Raw genomic sequence first — 15090 nt, forward strand, 5'->3', positions numbered from 1 at the left:
TCCAAGCCAGGCTTCAATGGTAGGTGAACAATGCACTTTCAGATGTTCAAGCTGGATTTAGAAAAAGCAGAGGAACCAGAGATCAAATTGCCAACATCTATTGGATCATTGAAAAAGCAAGAGAGTTCCACAAAAACATCTACTACTGCTTTATTGACTGTCAAAGCCTTTGACTGTATGGATCACAACAAACTGGAAAATTCTTAAAGAGATGCAAATACCAGACTATCTGACCTGCCTCCTGAGAAATCTGTATATGGGTCAAGAAGCAAGTTAGAACTGGACATGGAACAACAGATTGGTTCCAAATTGGGAAAGGAGTCCATCAAGGCTGAATATTTTCATCGTGCTTATTTAACTTATATACAGAGTACATCACGTGAAATGCCAGGCTGAATGAAGCACAGGCTGGAATCAAGATTTCCGGGAGAAATATCAATAACCTCAGATATGCAGATAAGGAACTAAAGAGCCTCTTGATGAAAGTGAAAGAGGGCAGTGTAAAGTTGGCTTAAATCTCAATATTCAGAAAACTAAGATCATGGCATCTGGTCCCATCACTTCATGACAAATAGATGGGGAAACAATGGAAACAGTGAAAGACTTTTTTTTTTTTTTTGGACTCCAGAATTACTGTAGCTGGTGATGGCAGCCGTGAAATGAAAAGACACTTGCTCCTTGGAAGAAAAGCTATGACCAACCTAGACAGCATATTAGAAAGCAGAGACCTTACTTTGCCAACAAAGGTCCATCTAGTCAAGGCTATGGTTTTTCTAGTAGTCATGCATGGCTGTGAGAGTTGGACGATAAAGAAAACTGAGCACTGAAGAATTGATGCTTTTGAACGGTGGTGTTGGAGAAGACTCTTGAGAGTCCCTTGGACAGCAAGGAGATCAAACCAGTCAATCCTAAAGGAAATCAGTCTGGAATATTCACTGGAAGGACTGATGTTGAAGCTCAAACTCCAATCCTTTGACCACCTGATATGAAGAACTGACTCATTGGAATAGACCCTATGCTGGAAAGGATTGAATACAGGAGGAAAAGGGGTCGACAGAGTATGAGATGGTTGGATGGCATCATTGACTCAATGGACATGAGTTTGAGTAAGCTCCGGGAGTTGGTGATGGACAGGGAGGCCTGCCATGCTGCAGTCCATGGGGTCGCGAAAGTCAGACATGACTGAGAGACTGAACTGGGAACTAGATCCACAGAGCAAGCAATACTCAGAACAGTCAAATAAATAAAAATAAATGATAACTACATATATATATATATATATATTAAAGTGACATTTTACTATGATTTTATTCACAACTTGGTTACTAGGAAGGATAGGCATTTTTTTGCTGTATTTTTAGTGACTATTTGTGCTTTCTTTGTAAAAATTGATTTGTTAGAACTTTTGAGTATAGTATATGTTGCAAATATCTCCTTTAGTTTGTCAATTACCTTTTAATTTTGTTTACAGTGTATTTTGTGTTTGTGTAGTTTAGTTCAGTTCTGTTGATATTTGTGTTCTATTCAGTTATTTTCTGTTCAGTTGATATATGACACATTGATTTTTTTTCATCTGAGGTTATTGATATTGTGTACTTTAAAGCTATCCATTTCCCTTCTTTTTGTGTGTGTGTGTGTTTGGTTTTATATGATAGGGGCAGTGGGCATTTCCAAGCAGACTCTTTTTTTTTTTAATTTTATTCTTGTTGTTATTGTTCAGTTGCTAAGTTGTGTCTGACTCTTTGTGACATCATGGACTGCAGTAGAGCCAGGATTCTCTGTCCTTCACTATGTCCTGGAGCTTGATCAAACTCATGTCCATTGAGTCAGTGATACCATCCAATCATTTTGTCCTCTGTTGCCCCTTTCTTCTCCTGCCCTCAGTCTTTCCCAGCATCAGGGTCTTTTCTAATGAGTCAGCCCTTCACATCAGGTGCTGGAGTTTCAGCTTCAGTAATTTTATTGAAATATAGTTGATGGTTGGATGGCATTACCCACTCAATGGACATGAGTTTGAACAAGCTCTGGGAGTTGAAAATGGACAGGGAAGCCTGGTGTGCTGCAGTCCATGGGGTTGCAAAGAGTCAGACATGACTGAGCAACTGACCTAAACTGATTAAATATAGTTCCCTGTGCTATACAGTAAGTCGCTATGTGTTTCTACAATCTTGGATGATGAGTTATTCATATAGAGTGGGTGGTGGTTTTTGTTATGGGCCAGCTGGGCACCATCTCCAGACAGACATACATTAGACAAGTATTGCCCTAGACTTATTCATGGAAAGATGGCTGGTTCATGGCTGGTGGCACTCCCAAGACAGCAACAAAAGTGACTGCATATTATTTAGGGGACATTCCAATTACTTGGTTCTCAGGATTGGAGGACCCTGAAAGATGGAGGATCCTCAGAATGTCCTTTCCCATCTGAATGGTCTTTATCTCTCTTTTTTTGCCAGCTCTTTGCAGTCTATAGTCTTTGCTTCTGCCTTGGAAAGAGGTGCTCCTTTTCTGTTTGTGTGTTATGGAAGTGGAATAAGCCCTGAGTAATTATGGTGATCACCTCCATCATTATTAACCTAGGCCTTCATTGCTCTAAAGGTTGCTGTAACAAATTACTACAGAGCTGGTAGCTTAAAACAGCAGAGATTTATACTCTAATGGGTTTGGAGGTCAAAAATACAAAATCAAGGTGTCAGCAGGGCCATGCCCCCTCTGAAGTCTGGGGAGAATCCTTCCAGGCTTTTCCACCTCCTGGTGGCTCATGGTGTTCTTTGGCTATGGCCACATCACCCCAATCTCTGCCTCTGTCTTTGTGTCTCACTATGTTTTCTCCTCTTCTTATAAGGACATCAGTTATTGGATTTAGGGCCCACCTGAAATCCTGGATGATTTCATCTCAAGATCCTTAACTGGGCTTCCCTGGTGGCTCAGCAGAAAATAATCCACCTGTCAATGAAGCAGACACAGGTTCCATTCCTGGTCTGGGAAGATCCCACATGCCGTGCGGCAACTGAGCCTGTGCACCATGACTACTGAGCCTGTGCTTTAAAGCCTGGGAGCCACAAATACTGGAGCCCACATGCCCTAGAGCTTGTGCTCTGCAACAAGAGAAGTCACCACAATGAGAAGCCTGTGCACCACAGCTAGAGAGTAGCCCCCAATTGCTGCAACTAGAGAAAAGCATAAAGACTCAGCACAGCTGTAAATAAATAAAGCTTTTATTAAAAAAAAAAAGGTCCTTAACCAACTTCATCTGCAAAGACTCTGATTCCAAATAAGGTCATATTCTGAGGTTTTGGGGGAACACTAATTTTTTTTTTGCAGGGGAGGGGGACAATATTCCACCCACTACTTTTGCTATTACCAACCTAGACAGCATATTAAAAAGCAGAGACATTATTTGCCAACAAAGGTCCTTCTAGTCAAAGCTATGGTTTTTCCAGTAATCATGTATGGATGTAAGAGTTGGACTATAAAGAAAGCCGAGTGCCAAAGAATTGATGCTTTTGAACAGTGGTGTTGGAAAAGACTCTTGAGAGTCCCTTGGACTGTAAGCAGATCCAACCAGTCCATCCTAAAGGAGATCAGTCCTGACTATTCATTGGAAGAACTGATGCTGAAGCTGAAACTCCAATCGTTTGGCCACCTGATGTGAAGAACTGACTCATTGGAAAACACCCTGATGCTGGGAAAGAATGAAGGCAGGAGGAGAAGGGGATGACAGAGGATGAGATGGTTGGATGGCATCACCAACTTGATGGACAATGAGTTTGAGTAAGCTCTGGGAGTTGGTGAAGGACAGGGAAACCTGGTGTTTTGCAGTCCATGGGGTCGCAAAGAGTTGGACATGACTGAGCGACTGAACTGAACTGAACTAAACTGTTACCATGATAGTCACCACTTTTATTCTGCATAATAAAAATCAGCCTTTACTTTTCATTTTATTTTACCTGTAAAGTTATATAATTAAACTAAGCATAGCATCTGGTATCATTTATTGTAAGATCATCTGAGAAGCTCTGCTAAGCTTGGAGCCAATATATCATACTTCTATAATTAAAACTATATGAAATTGTCTTTTCACAGTGTATACATCTATCAATCATCATGATTTACACTTTAGATATCTTACAATTTTATTTGTGAACTGTAACTCGATAAAGCTTGAAAAAAGAAAATTCTGTTAAAAATTAGGTCAGATCTAAAACTATTGTTATTTAACTTTAACATCAAGAATTACAGATCTGAAATAATTAGGCTCTTTCATCTTCACTCGATCATGCAACTTATTTCTGAAGTGAAACTTCAAAGTCAGAGATTCATTGAGCTTTCTTTTAAGACTCATTTGGAATGTTTGATATTTGTATTAATTATCTTGAAGCTCATGAGTGTCATTGTAACAAAAGATCTTTCAGTTAGAGTTTTCAAATTTCTAATTTGTTCCTTTGCATGGTCATTATTAAAAGGATAAGCTTTGAAGGATAATTCATAGTGAAATAAAGGAGCACTAGAAATTTGAAGGTAGGAAATTAGGAGTTTTCCTAGTGTGGTATGGATGTAAATGGGGTTGAGTTCAATTCCTGGACACACTGTTTACCTTTCCCATCATCTCCCATTCTTTCTTTTTTTATTTATTTCTTTTTTTTTTTTTTGCCATGCCTCAAGGTTTCTGGGATCTTAATTCCCTAATTAAGAATCTATCCTGGGCCCTTGACAGTGAAAATATTGAGTCCTAACCACTGGATAGCCAGGGAATTCCCCCATCTCCCATTCTAAGTCCTCATCCCTGAGGATGGATAGTAATAGAACCTGGTTTTAGAGTTGTTCGGACCACGGGAGTGGTTTGTGCAAAGCCCTTAGATGAGTTCTGGCATGGCAAACTGCTCAAAATTGTTAACTATTATTTTAAATAGGAAATTTGTTTATCCCTGTGGCAAGCAGCTCAAGGGGATGTCAAGACTGAAGTCAGTTTTACCCTACTGTTACCAAACCAAACTTGGGTTCTCTGGCTTTGTGTACAATAATGTCAATCTACTGACACGGAGTTGTGAAGGAAAGCACAGGGTTTGTTGTAGGTACCAAAACAAGGAGTGTGGGCAGCTGATGGTAAAAAAAAAAACAAACCCTGAGCTTCCTGATGGGCTTTAGGGAAGTGTTTTTATGGGTAAAGTGAGGGACAGGGAGGCTGTAGGGTGGGTGATCAGCTTGTGCACAGTATTTGATTGGTTGATGGTGAGGATACCAGTTATCAGGGTGGTGTCACAGGAGTTAACATCATCAGGCTCCAGTCAGTCTGAGGGCTATGTGCTCATGGACATCATGCAGTTAGCCTCTTCCACTGGTGGGGGCTTTAGTATCTGTAAAACAACTCAGGAATGTGCATGAGATACGTTATCCATGTACTTCAGGGAGGAACTAAAGATTCTGTGACTGCCATATGGCTGATTTACTGTTTAAATTGTTACCAGTTCTCTTGGCTCAACTGCTACTTTTCTCACTACATGTTCACATACTCTTAATCAATAATTTTTTATTTTTGGCTGTGTTGCCTCCTAAGGTTTTTTCTAGTTGCAGTGAGCAGGGGCAACTGCAGTGCATGGGCTTCTCACTGTGGTGGTTTCTCATGTTTGGAGAGCATGAAGGAGAGCACAGGCTCTGGGGCGAGAGGGCTTCAGTAGTTGTGGCATATGGGCTCAGTAGTTTTGGCTCTCAGGCCCTAGAGCACAGGCTCAATAGTTGTGGCATACAGGCTTAGTTGCTTTGTGGCATATGGGATTTTCCCAGGCCAGGGACTGAACCCATGTCTCCTGCATTGGCAGGCAGATTCTTACCACTGAGCCACCAGGGAAGCCCAATCAGTAATTCTTGAGCCAGGCTTTTGTGACTCAGGGAAGGCCTGGGAGACTATAGCTTTTCTACAAAGGAGAGGCAAGCAGAGGATATGGAGGGAGGGGTTTGTCCCAGGAAGCCCCCATAGGGGACCCCATAGACTTAGGTCCTATACATAATGAAAAATAGAGTCATATTTAACCTTTCTAGAATTTGACCCAATTTTATGTCTGAAGTTTCTTTCCAGACTTTTATAATTTAATAAGCTGTGGCTATGGTTTTTCCAGTAGTCATGTATGGATGTGAGAGTTGGACTGTGAAGAAGGCTGAGTGCCGAAGAATTGATGCTTTTGAACTGTGGTGTTGGAGAAGACTCTTGAGAGTCCTTTGGACTGCAAGGAGATCCAACCAGTCCATTCCAAAGATCAGTCCTGGGTGTTCTTTGGAAGGAATGATGCTAAAGCTGAAACTCCAGTACTTTGTCCACCTCACGCAAAGAGTTGACTCATTGAAAAGAGTCTGATGCTGGGAGGGATTGGGGACAGGAGAAGGGGACGACAGAGGATGAGATGGCTGGATGGCATCACCGACTTGATGGACATGAGTTTGAGTGAACTCCGGGAGTTGGTGATGGACAGGGAGGCCTGGTGTGCTGCGATTCATAGGGTCGCAAAGAGTCGGACACGACTGAGCGACTGAACTGAACTGAACTGAACCGAAGCTGTCGCTATGCAGAATCAGTATATATACATGACCAGTAAATGTATATTTTCTAGGCACATGAGCCATAGTGTATATTAAGATTTACAAAGACATTAAGAAATATTCAGAGCTTATTATTCTTAATATTTGGAGCAAAATAATATGCTTATGTGGTGGACTTAGGACTAAGTCCTAACATTGAAAAAATGTTTTGTATGACAAAATAGTATATACTCACTGTAGAATTTCCTCTCGGCTGGCCCCCCTGACCTCGGATGTGGGGTAGCTCCTCTCGGCCGTTCCTGCGCCCTCACAGTCTGGTACTCTCGGCCGCTGCCCCTGACCTCGGACGTGGGGTGGCTCCTCTCACCTGCGCTTTGGCGCGCCCGTTGCAGCACCCGCTGGATCATGGAAAAAGCAAGAGAGTTCCAGAAAAACATCTATTTCTGCTTTATTGACTATGCCAAAGCCTTTGACTGTGTGGATCACAATAAACTGTGGAAAATTCTGAAAGAGATGAGAATACCAGACCACCTGATCTGCCTCTTGAGAAATTTGTATGCAGGTCAGGAAGCAACAGCTAGAACTGGACATGGAACAACAGATTGGTTCCAAATAGGAAAAGGTGTTTGTCAAGGCTGTATATTGTCACCCTGTTTATTTAACTTATATGCAGAGTACATCATGAGAAACGCTGGACTGGAAGAAACACAAGCTGGAATCAAGATTGCTGGGAGAAATATCAATCACCTCAGATATGCAGATGACACCACCCTTATGGCAGAAAGTGAAGAGGAACTCAAAAGCCTCTTGATGAAAGTGAAAGTGGAGAGTGAAAAAGTTGGCTTAAAGCTCAACATTCAGAAAACGAAGATCATGGCATCCGGTCCCACCACTTCATGGGAAATAGATGGGGAAACAGTGGAAACAGTGTCAGACATTTTTCTGGGCTACAAAATCACCACAGATGGTGACTGCAGCCATGAAATTAAAAGACGCTTACTCCTTGGAAGGAAAGTTATGACCAACCTAGATAGCATATTCAAAAGCAGAGACATTACTTTGCCAACAAAGTTTCGTCTAGTTAAGGCTATGGTTTTTCCTGTGGTCATGTATGGATGTGAGAGTTGGACTGTGAAGAAGGCTGAGCGCCGAAGATTTGATGCTTTTGAACTGTGGTGTTGGAGAAGACTCTTGAGAGTCCCTTGGACTGCAAGGAGATTCAACCAGTCCATTCTGAAGGAGATCAGCCCTGGGATTTCTTTGGAAGGAATGATGCTAAAGCTGAAACTCAAGTACTTTGGCCACCTCATGCAAAGAGTTGACTCATTGGAAAAGACTCTGATGCTGGGAGGGATTAGGGGCAAGAGGAGAAGGGGACGACAGGGGATGAGATGGCTGGATGGCATCACTGACTCGATGGACGTGAGTCTGAGTGAACTCTGGGAGTTGGTGATGGACAGGGAGGCCTGGCGTGCTGTGATTCATGGGGTCGCAAAGAGTCAGACACGACTGAGCAACTGATCTGATCTGATCTGACTGTAGAATTTTTTAAATCTATTTATTTATTTTGGTTGTGTGGCTTGGGTTGGCTTAACTCCAACTCAAATGACCAGGGAATTCCATGTAGGAATTTTGAAAATACAGAAAAGAAGAAAAGACAAAACGACTTATAATCTTCAGTTAGTGTTAGTTGCTCAGTCATATCTGACTCTTTGCAACACCATGGACTGTAGCCTGCCAGGCTTCTCTGTCCATGGAATTCTCTAAGCAAGAATACTGGAGTGGGTTGCCATTCCCTTCTCCAGGGGATCTTCCTGATCCAGGGATCAAACCCTGGTTTCCTGCATTGCAGGCAGACTCTTTACCATCTGAACCACCAGGTACAATGAGTTGGTGGGGTTTAAAACAAAAAGCTTGTGACTTAAATTTGGGGAAGCATTAATCATCTTCACTTAATTTGGGGAGTAAACTTTGTATGTTGAGGCTGTAAGTTAAATTATGGTGGGTTCATCTTGACCATTCATTCTGATGTAAATGAACTGAGCTATATTCTGGGCTCAGGGTAGCCTTCTCTTGCAAGGAACTTACGTGAGGGGGAGAGGAGGAGGCCTCTGGACCTCCTGGCTCTGGTGAAGGGGTTGGATGCAAAAACCTGAGAGGTTCCTCCCTCTCTGGGATCCCACAGCCATGTCCCCCATAAGTAGCAAGGGACTGAAAATCAGAGAGTGACTTGCTTATTTCTCTCATTTTTTTTAAGAAAGAGGAGAACTTTGTTTACATAAATGCTCCATCACTATATTTTCATATTTTGGCCATGCTATAGGGCATGTGGGATCTAACCCTCATTCCCTGCAGTGGGAGTGAACGCAGAGCCTTAACCACTGAACCACCAGGGAAGTCCTAAGACTATTAAGAAAACTAAATATAGTCTTCCATCTTTGCCCCAAACGCCCTTGATCTTGACTTTGAAACCCATCAGGAGAGTTGGGTGGCTTCTATCTGGGCTTCTTACTAGAATTTTAATGCTAATGTTTAACAGAATTCAAATTATCTATACAAATAAGACACAGAGAGAGAGCCTGTTACAAACAGATCCCCCTTCCCCCAACGGCTCCAAAATAGTGGAGACAATTTGCTTGTTGATGTCACTGGTGCTGACAAGCAGGCCGCCACCTCCCTGCCTGCTTTAGGGTGTCAGTGAAACCTGACACGGTCCTCGGCTTGTCAGCTTCTGTTCTTTAGGAGAAACAGGTGGTAAAGGGAGAAAACTGGAGACAGGCCACTCCTAAAGGAATCTATTGTGTGGCAGCTCATTGCATTTTTTTTTTTTCTCAATGGAAAAAACCATCATTAGTTTTACTTTTTAACTGTATCCATTGGAATTGTATTGGAAGGTTTCATTAAGGTATTCCTCAGAGTAGACTTGAAAAGATGAGTATTCATAAATGATAATGAACAACGACTAAGTGTTAATGTTTTAGGGACTTCTCTGGCACTGCTGCTGCTGCTAAGTCGCTTCAGTCGTGTCCAACTCTGTGCGACCCCATAGATGGCAACCCGCCAGGCTCCCCTATCCCTGGGGTTCTCCAGGCAAGAACACTGGAGTGGGTTGCCATTTCCTCCAATGCATGAAAGTGAAAAGTGAAAGTGAAGTCGCTCAGTCGTGTCCGACTCCCAGAGACCCCATGGACTGCAGCCCACCAGGCTCCTCCATCCATGGGACCCTCCAGGCAAGAGTACTGGAGTGGGGTGCCACTGCCTTCTCCACTACAGTGGTTGAAATACCTCTCTGCTAACGCTGGGAGCACTGGTTCCAGCCCAGGTTGGGGAACCAAGATCACACGTGCCATGCTGTGTGGTCAAAAGATTAAAAAAAAACCAAACATACTTTGTACACTAGGTGCCACTACTGAATGGCTTAATAATAAAAATCACGCACTCTTTAAAAACATTTAATAACCAACCGCTACTGCTGATCCAGAAGGGATACTCTTTCTTATTAATGACAAACGTACTTTCTTGAGTAAACTTTCATCACTTGTTCCTTTATTTTTTTTCACTCAGCGAAATTTATCTGATGCAATATAATAAAGCAAGACCTATGTAATGCAGAATTAAAGTGGAGATTCATTAAAGCGGACTCCAGTTGAAGGTCATTTAATTTTTTAATTTGTCATAAAATTCTAAATTAAGGAAGCCCGTCTTTATTTATTTAAAGGCTTCTATGGCTGTTCTGACCCTTCCTTGTGCGTTTGCCAAAAGCCCTGTAAACAAAGCCTCCTCAGGGACAGAGGTGATTATCTGGGCTTCTCCAGCTCCTTCCCTTCTCTCCGCCACCCTCCGCCCCGGGCCCCGCCTCCCTCCGCCCCGGGCCCCGCCTTTCTCCGCCCCGGGCATCTCCGCGCAGGCCTCTGATTGGTGCAGAGCGCAGCCTTGCCTTTTAGGGACAGTTGTCGGGCTTTTAAAGTGGTAGGGGAAAGGGTGCAGTGGCTGCTTTTATCAACCAATCAACTGTTTTCTTGCCAGATCCCCAAATATTCCCGGGCCAATGGAGGGGAGAGCCCAGGATGCCCGGGAGAGGCCGGGCTTAAGTTGAGCCGAGAGGCAGGCGCTCAGACAGCCTTGGGGCCCCGCCAGCCCCCATCTGGCTCTTGTCTGTGTCGCTGTCAGAATCTGTCTAGCTCCGCGTTCCCTCGCAGGGGTGTGTTGGGGGGAGTCCTCATTCCGACTCTCAAAATGGTTATCAAAGTGTTTGTTGCCACATCATCTGGGTCCATAGCGGTAGGTGTCTGATGGAATTCGGGGGCTTTCTTCTCGTCCTCTTTTCTGAAAAACTCAGACTTGGAAGTAGAAGCAGCGGGTATGGCCCAGCGCTGGGCTTACATTTCTTTTTGAGGCGTGTGTAAGTAAGCCTGTGAGCCCTTTGCTCTCTGCCTTGATCTGAATGGTGTAGAAGTGTGTAAAACGTGTGATCTGGGGCAGCTGCGTGTGGAAGGGGATTCGAGGAAGGGGGGGTGTGTTGGATGCTAAGACTTAATGTGTGATTTGTGTCTATTGTGTCGCATCTTTGGTAGAATCAGAGGCTTTTTTTTTTTTTTTTGGTGGAATGTTTCTGCCATTCATCCTGTGAGACTTAGACAAATCTAATATTGCAAGTAAATGACACTTTATGTAACAACATTTTTAGCTTATGATGGGCCAGATTACTAAAATGACCCCTGGCTATAATGACTTGTGTATGTGGTGTAATCCTAAGGAAAGTGTAAAGTTAGCATGTGTAATACTATTATTTGAGGGTAATGATGTCACAGTGAAAAAAACCAAATATCTCTGAGGTTACAGATTTAAATGCTCTAGGAATCCAAACAGACCAAAAATAGGTGCCATCTCTCTAAGTCCAGCCTTCGTTTTGTGCCTTAAGAAATAGGGGTAAGGGAGGGACTCCTTTTATCCTTGGAAATGCTTCAGGCTTTGGTATTAGGCTTGAACCTGCAGTGTCTGTCTGGGACTGATATTTGGACCAGCATTTTAGCATCTGCAAGGCTGTGGAGAGAAAACAGTTTTATTAGTCCTGAGAGGTGAAGACCAGCACAAGGGCTGTTTCCTTTTATATCTGATTCCTGGAACTTCTCGGGTTGCAGCTTGGATTTCAGAGGTCCCTCAGCCAGGATGACACCCTAGGCGAGTGACTGGCCCAGGGAACAATCCTAACAGCAGCTACTGAATGGCTTCCCCTCTCCCCTACCACCCACCTCCAGCCCTGAAAGTTCACACCGTTTCGAGAGAGGACAAGAGGAAAACCTGAGAAAAGAGCCTGGTCCTTCCTTCTGACACAACTGTTTAATGATCTGCCGAGCATCTTTCATGATGTTCCAATTTTATGAAAAAATTCCAAATGTAAAACGGTGAAGTCTTTTACGGCTGTTGATGACCTCAGAAATTTGATCTACAAAAAGCACATTTTTGGATTGCTTAGATTAAAAAAAAAATTTTTTTTTTTTTTTTTAGAGAAAATGGCTTTCATCATGGAAAATGGCTTTCATCGTGGGCTTCACATAAGCTGTTGACACACTCATTGCTGGAAACTTTTACTGCTAACCTGTCAATCTTGTACATATTCCATAGATCAGGTCTGAGTGACCCTAGACATCCTTAACAAAGACAATGAACAAACAGGTCCTTTCTTCGGATTTTCTGATTTCCTACGTTCTTGAAATTTAGGAACATGCTTTAATTAGCCTGGGAGGACCTGGAGGGGTACTGTTTATTCCAGGATCTTGAAAAATCCAAGTTCATTTTGCTGCTGTAAGCAAATGTTTTGGTGCCACGTGGGACGATGTGACTTTGAGAAAGTTATTTCACCTTGCTAAGCCTCAATTTCCTTGTCTGTAAAATGAAGATAAGAATAGAACTCAACTCAACTTACTTAGGAAGTAAGTTAAGAGTTAGAGTCAGTAAGGGTCAGTAAGCAAGGGTCAGTAAGTAAGGGTCAGTAAACCAAGAGTGCCCAGCATGGTCTCAAGTGCTTAATAAATATTATCATTATTAGTTAATGCTATAATTATCAGCTATTAATATTGTTATAGCTATTGGATATTATAATTATTAGTTAATGTTAAATGTTAATAATATTATTAGTAATTGTTAATATTATTGTCATTGTTATAATTATTAGTTAATATTAGAAGGTCTTCATTTGTGATGATGTTCATAATAATTATCTCAAGCCACATAAACTGAAGAATTTCTGTCTTATCATAATGAATAAGAACAGATTATTCCTACGGTGTCTGTGCTAAAGACTTTTCCTGGTTGAGGGAATTTCACCCGGAAGTTTCTTTGCAGGACAACCTAGAGCAGCTGTCAGCACTTATGCTGTGTGGATGGTGGTTGGTCTACAAAACTTTTACTCCTTATTTCTTCAGTCTATATGCTTTAAAAATAGGTTCTTGCCTGTGACATCATCAGAGAGAGCATTATGACTTCTGTTGGATGAATGAAATAAATGAAAAAGGAAAATACTGATTGTAATCTCTTGATGAAGATTACACATGCAGTTGTGTATTACATCTCTGTTTTAACAGTTGATGCCAAACTGTGGTTCCATGTTTTACTACTTTAGAGATAGATGTGGGTGAAGAGACCCTGGGAGCAGGAAAAGGTTGTGTCTTCGTGTCTAACCATCCCCTCATCTTGAAGGCCATTGTTGCAAGGGGCTGAAGACAAAGGGAGAGAGATCAGTCCTCCCTGTTTTCAAGATGCACAGCCCCTGAGCCACCATCATTAAGGACAGACTAATGCTGGCTCCTGGATTTCTTAGTCCTTTTTCCAGTCTTGGGCTTTCCTGGTGGCTCAGATAGTAAAGAATCTGCCCACAATGCAGGAGACCCAGATTCTCTCCCTGGGTTGGAAGATCCCCTGGAGAAGGGAATGGCTATCCATTCCAGTATTCTTGCATGGAGAATTTCATGGACAGAGGAGCCCAGTGGGCTACAGTCCATGGGGTCACAAAAGAGTCAGACACAGTTGAGTGACTAACCTTATCACTTCATAGAGGGAAAAACATAGCTCTTGAACTGATGACTCTGGGTGTGACCCTTGGGAAATTCTTTAATTCACTGCACCTCAGTTTTGTTATCTTAAGATGCTGATCAGAATTCTTGCCTGGTGTGGCAGTCAGGACGAGACAATGAGGTAACAGTGTACTGGGTGCCTGATTGTGCAGCTACTCGAATTGTGGTGCAAAATGCTTTTCCATGCATTCCTTAGTTCTCACCAGCCCTGGGAGAAAGGCAGTGTTCTATCCATTTTGCAGATGAGGTGATGGACAAGCAGTGCTTCTGCTCAGATAGCAACCTTCCTGGCCAGGATGGACTCGCAGGTCACCTGTCACTTAGATGTAGCGTGCTTTATGTTACAGTGCAGTCACCTCTTTTGGAGAGGTTTCTAGCTGTACAAGACAGTAAGTGGGAGGGGCCAAGCGAGTGACCCGAAGATCCCTCTGATGCATCACAGTCACCAACAGTGGCCGGTGACTTCAGGACCCCGAATGACACTTTCTTTTTATTTTTTGATTCATTTTATTGCAGTATAGTTGATTTACCATGTTGTGTTAATTTTTGCTGTATAACAAAGTGATTCAGTTATATATTCATATACATTCTTTCTCAGATTCGTTTCTATTATGATTTATCACAGGATATTAACTATGGTTCTCTGTGCTATATAGTCGGGCCTTGTTTATCCATTCTATATACAATCGTTTGCATCTGCTAATCCCAAATTCCCACTCCATCTCTTCCACACCCTCCTCTGCTTTGGCAACCACAAAACTGTTCTCCTTGAGAATGACACTTTCTTATGAGTCAATGTAACAGGATAAGAAAACAGAGCTTTCTGAGCTTCCACTGAGGTCCCGAAGGCTCCAAGTGACAAAGACCCTGAGGACCCCAGACCCTCCGGAGGGGCTGCTCAGAAGGATGAGGCAGCCTTGGCCATGGCACCCTGGAGAGGGGAGAAGGGGTGAAGCATGCAAGGAGAAGTGGGTCTGTGGTGAGGACTGCTGGGGGGCTCTGCACCACCCCTCCCCTTGAAGCCTTGAAGGGGAGCTCCCCTCTGGGGGCTGATGTTGTGTCCCTGGGGTCAGCTTGGGAGGCCATGTGGAGAAAAGCTGTACATCGACTGCAAGGAGTGGGGAGTGTGTAGCGGGGTTCCTTGAGCAAGGGTCCACCGAGGGGGTGTTGTAGGAGAGTGCACCCACACTCAAATGGGTATCAGAGTGTGGGCAAAGGCCACGTGCCAGCCAGGTTGAGTCACGTGCTCACCCCTCCCTCTGGGCTCATCCTAAGACCCTTCTCCAGCCCCCAGCAGAAGTCAAGTGCTCCAGACAGCTAGGAGAGCAATGCTTTTGACCTATTTTAAGTGACTGGTGTTTGGGAAGTCCAGGATGGCAGATTTTATTTTTCTTCTCTTTTTTTTGAATGAGGTGCTGAGAGATAAACTTTAATGCAATATCATGCTCCCAACAGTCAGTCAACTTTCTGTAGATGTAATTGC

General features: G+C 43.1%; 1 protein-coding gene across 2 annotated transcripts in view; it reads left to right on the forward strand.

The window, feature by feature from the left end:
- Positions 1-10623: 10623 nt before the first annotated feature.
- The window catches only part of SH3BGR (SH3 domain binding glutamate rich protein), a 71219-nt gene continuing 66752 nt past the window's right edge, over positions 10624-15090 (forward strand). Inside the window, exon 1 of one of the 2 annotated variants that reach the window (NM_001243326.1) lies at positions 10624-10815. In NM_001243326.1, the coding sequence (NP_001230255.1) occupies positions 10771-10815 (45 nt within the window). In that variant the 5' untranslated portion in view covers positions 10624-10770. The remainder of the gene's footprint in view (positions 10816-15090) is intronic. The other variant, XM_005201971.5, reaches the window with a different exon arrangement.

The sequence above is a fragment of the Bos taurus genome, chromosome 1 (genome assembly GCF_002263795.3).
Source record: "Bos taurus isolate L1 Dominette 01449 registration number 42190680 breed Hereford chromosome 1, ARS-UCD2.0, whole genome shotgun sequence".
NCBI classification, from domain to species: Eukaryota; Metazoa; Chordata; class Mammalia; order Artiodactyla; family Bovidae; genus Bos; species Bos taurus.